General features: G+C 36.8%; 1 protein-coding gene across 2 annotated transcripts; it reads left to right on the top strand.

Moving 5' to 3' along the window:
* The first annotated feature begins 318 nt into the window (after nucleotides 1-318).
* Nucleotides 319-3,194, top strand: LOC134846040 (uncharacterized). 2 transcript variants are annotated; one of them, XM_063863215.1, is made up of 4 exons: nucleotides 319-675; nucleotides 1,650-1,821; nucleotides 2,268-2,338; nucleotides 2,746-3,194. In XM_063863215.1, exons 1-4 carry the CDS (start codon nucleotides 663-665, stop codon nucleotides 2,889-2,891), a joined length of 402 nt encoding a protein of 133 aa, XP_063719285.1. In that variant the 5' UTR covers nucleotides 319-662; the 3' UTR covers nucleotides 2,892-3,194. The 2 variants fall into 2 exon arrangements, with proteins under 2 accessions (XP_063719285.1, XP_063719284.1); XM_063863214.1 differs by having other exon boundaries at nucleotides 331-675; nucleotides 1,635-1,821.
* The last annotated feature ends 522 nt before the right edge of the window (nucleotides 3,195-3,716 follow it).

Raw genomic sequence — 3,716 nt, 5'->3', positions numbered from 1 at the left:
AAGCAGGTAAACTATGGTGCGACTATACTTGTTGCAATCAACAAATATGAACTAACCCTAATTTGTTCAGTTATGGTCTGACGAATCAATCAAAATTTGTCTTGTTTAATTTTGAATTAGGCACGCCTACTTTGACCTGGGCAAAAATTTTGTCGCTTGAAAGGTTTATTTTTGGCAGTTGAGTATTTCTTCATCGTTTAGCAATACCCAAAATGACAGTAAGAATTTTGTACTTAACAGTCAAGTTTTGCAAAACATTATCAGGTCAGAAGGTGTACTCAAAAGCCAACCAGAACCTTGCACTTAAACAAACCATCATGTGCGTAACTTTATTTAACCGGTCTATCATGTACCATCATTAATCACCTCGTACGTTTTATTTATAACTTGGTGGTATGAAAGTTCTTTGTAGTAAAAACAGAGCATTGTTTGGCGATGATATCTGTGGTGCTGCGTTCTCTTTTATAAGCAGCAACAAGCCAGAAAGCTCTCATTTATCAGCAACTAGTCCAGAGTTTATAATTTATCAGCAACAAGTCAACTAGTTCTCATATAAACCAGAAAACTGTCCAGAAAACTCGCATATCATTTTTCATTCAATTGCTAACCTGCAAGTCGCATACTTCGAACGTGCAAGTTTTGTAAAATCTACAGTCGAATAAATGCCTGGAAAAGGTAGGAATAGAAAGGCTCCAGTTTAACTTTAATTTTATGCTCATGCCAGAAACTGCGAAATACTTCCCTGTCTACGTAACTCTGGCTGCGCAACGGGATCCAAGTTTTTATCAATTTGGCTGCATATGGTTATGATTCCTCAGCAAATGACCAAATAGTTGATAAGTGTGGCGATTACTTCGTTTACTGAGCAATCAAAAGAATCGGGCTTTCCAGGCTCCAAGGTTACGTTACGTAGCCAGGGGGCTATACAGAAGTTTCTGGCGGGGAGTTTCTGCAGAGGGCAACCTAAACTTCATGCTAGCCTGTCAGCAAATATAAGAAGATAATCGATATTGTATTAGAACAGCTTTTTTTGAGCAATTAACTGATTTCGTGGGGCTATGGATGTAGTGGGTTTTCTGGCGTACTTCTTCCAGAGTTGATTGAATAGCGCAACGCAGTTTCAACCAGAGGCGGATCCAGAAACTTCAATTTTTTTTTAGGTCGACCAAATCACTTTTCAGTGCTCACCAAAAAAACTATGCAATTTTTCAAAAAAAAGTTTGAGCTACAGGCGAGTTTAAAAAAAAACAGACCAAAAATGAATTTTTTTTAGACAAATCGTCAATTTTGAATTTTTGGAAGGTTTTGACCAAAAAATCATTTGTTTGGCGCGCTCTCCCACGTCAAAATTTTTGTATTTTGCTATGAATCCGCTAGAAATGAAAAGTCCGTAATGTTGTACAATTTTTTTTTACAAGATATCAATTAAAAATTGCAGTTAATTGTGCAGTCCCTACCCCTTCCCAAAACACTTTTTATTAGAAGTCGTCGGCAAAAAGGTATCGTAAAAACCACAAAAAGGAACCAAAGAGCACTGAAATGCACGTATTAGAGCGCTTCAACTCAAAAACTCCCAGTTTATCTCCTTAATGACCTTTTTCTCTTTTTTATTTTGTTTCACAATATATTTTTAGCTGTGGATTCTACAGTCGTCGATCCAGGGGCTAAAGAGTGTCTGACCACGAGACTGTTAAAGAGGGTGAGAGGAGTAGGAGGACGAGGGGGAGGGGGAGGGGGCTGCAAGAACAAAGCGTGCTCTCTCCAAGCCACCCCCACCAGACAGTGTTGCACCGGCACCGTATGCAGATGCGAGTGCGCTCGGTTGGTTGTTACGCAATTTTATCTACTTTTTTTAAAAAATTTTTTTTGCAGTTTTTCCATTATTTATTTTTTATTTGTCGATTGTTTTTGTAATTAGGAGCAAATTTTGTTGTGAATAAATAGGAATTTGGGGCTTTTGCCGCTTTTCCAAAATGGATTTTTTTGTTATGAATTGTGAAAATATTAATAGAGTATGTTCCCTTCTTGAAAACGAATTTAATATTAAATTAATTTGAAGGAACTCTGATGAGTTTAAGAAACTTGACTGTTCCTGAAAACGCATTTTGATAACACATTTTCGACAATAGGTTATCAAATACATTTGCATTTTTTGCGTGTCAATTTTTTCAGCCTTTATACTATACGAAGAATACAATATCAGCAGTCACATTTAAATTAACTTCAATGTGATGACGTTTGAATAACATCGCTCTTGATTGCTTCAGCCTGGTCCCGATAACAGCCCTGAATTGTTGCTGTGGAACTCTTGCCGCAGTCGCCTACTGCATTGTCAATCGTTAGTCTTACTCGCCCTACAACTTCAAAAACGCTGTTAAAACACCAAGTCATAAAACATGAAAGAAAAATAGTAAATAGTGAAAACATGTAAAAAGCCAAACTAAATTGTTACCGTACAACTTCATACAATTTTTACTTATAAGTTTCTGGCTTGAAAGTAAATTATTATCAAAGCATCATCATTTTCAGCTCTTTTCATCTGCCAGAGATTTTTCTCAATTTTTTTGTTCACATTGTGCGATTGTACAAAAATTGGCTTGCAGACTCATTAGGCCACGACAAACGTATTTGTTCTCCATACTTAACCCCGTAAAACCCATCGTCGCACCATAAAATGAACCTGATTTGAAATTTGTCGTAGGAAGGGAGAAATAGCCTCGTTTTCGACGACCATTTTGATTTCAGATGACAACACAGAGCGTGAGGCTAGAAGGTACCGGGAGATTAAGGAGTACTACTTGAATGAGCAGAGTCAATCCCTAATCTACAGGTACAACACTCTCGCAGATCCCTCCAGACCCCCAATGGTCGATTACGCCGTCGACCCCTGATGACCCAAGAAGAAAAATTTAATCGGAGAACTCGGAGAAATGAAAACAGAACTGAGGAGAAAAACTGATTTTGCTCGGATTATGAGAGAAATTTATGATACTTTGATTAGATTTAAGAGAAACATGAACAGATAAGAAACATTTGCTATCAGTGCTAATTGAATATTTTAGCCGCCCTATAAGTCCTTATATATTACGTTTTATCAAAAAAATATTTCTCAGATAGCATGAAAAAGCTAATTCAAATCACTTTTTTAATAAGCAGAGGCTAAAGAATGCTTATAATTAAGTATATTTTTCAAAGTTTTACATGTCCAGTAGCGCTTTTTTCAATCAAAGTTTAAATTTTCTGGTACAAAATAGTGTGGCCGAAACTTTCATGTGCAAGCAGTCCAGTGTCGTATAGCGTATCAGAAGTATGTGAATCAATTTCATTGGAGAATTTTTCACATTCCAGTAGATACTCAAGATACCCTTCATCAAGTGTTGCCATTTCAAACAGGTGAGACGGTAGCCTTGGAGCTTGGTCGGGAAGATTTTTAGTGTGCCAAATACATTGTTTATTAGGGGGTTCATTGATGGTTGTTAACACAGTCTTTACTAAAAAATGATTTGCGAATATGAAGTCAATGGTGCTTGAAAGTTTCATGTTTTATCGTTTATGTCTTCATTTATGTCTTCATGTTTTATCGTTTCGGCATTTCATGCCTATTGTTTCAAGGATGATGTGCCGCGGGAGGGATTTTTATCTAGAAAATAATCGAAAGTAGAATTGGCTCCAAAAGCCAAAAATTTCGACCTGAAATTGATTTTTTGCGGGAACTT

The sequence above is a fragment of the Symsagittifera roscoffensis genome, chromosome 5 (assembly GCF_963678635.1).
Source record: "Symsagittifera roscoffensis chromosome 5, txSymRosc1.1, whole genome shotgun sequence".
NCBI classification, from domain to species: Eukaryota; Metazoa; Xenacoelomorpha; order Acoela; family Convolutidae; genus Symsagittifera; species Symsagittifera roscoffensis.
The sequence above is the reverse complement of the archived record's forward strand: the minus strand, read 5'-3'. Positions and strand labels throughout refer to the sequence as shown.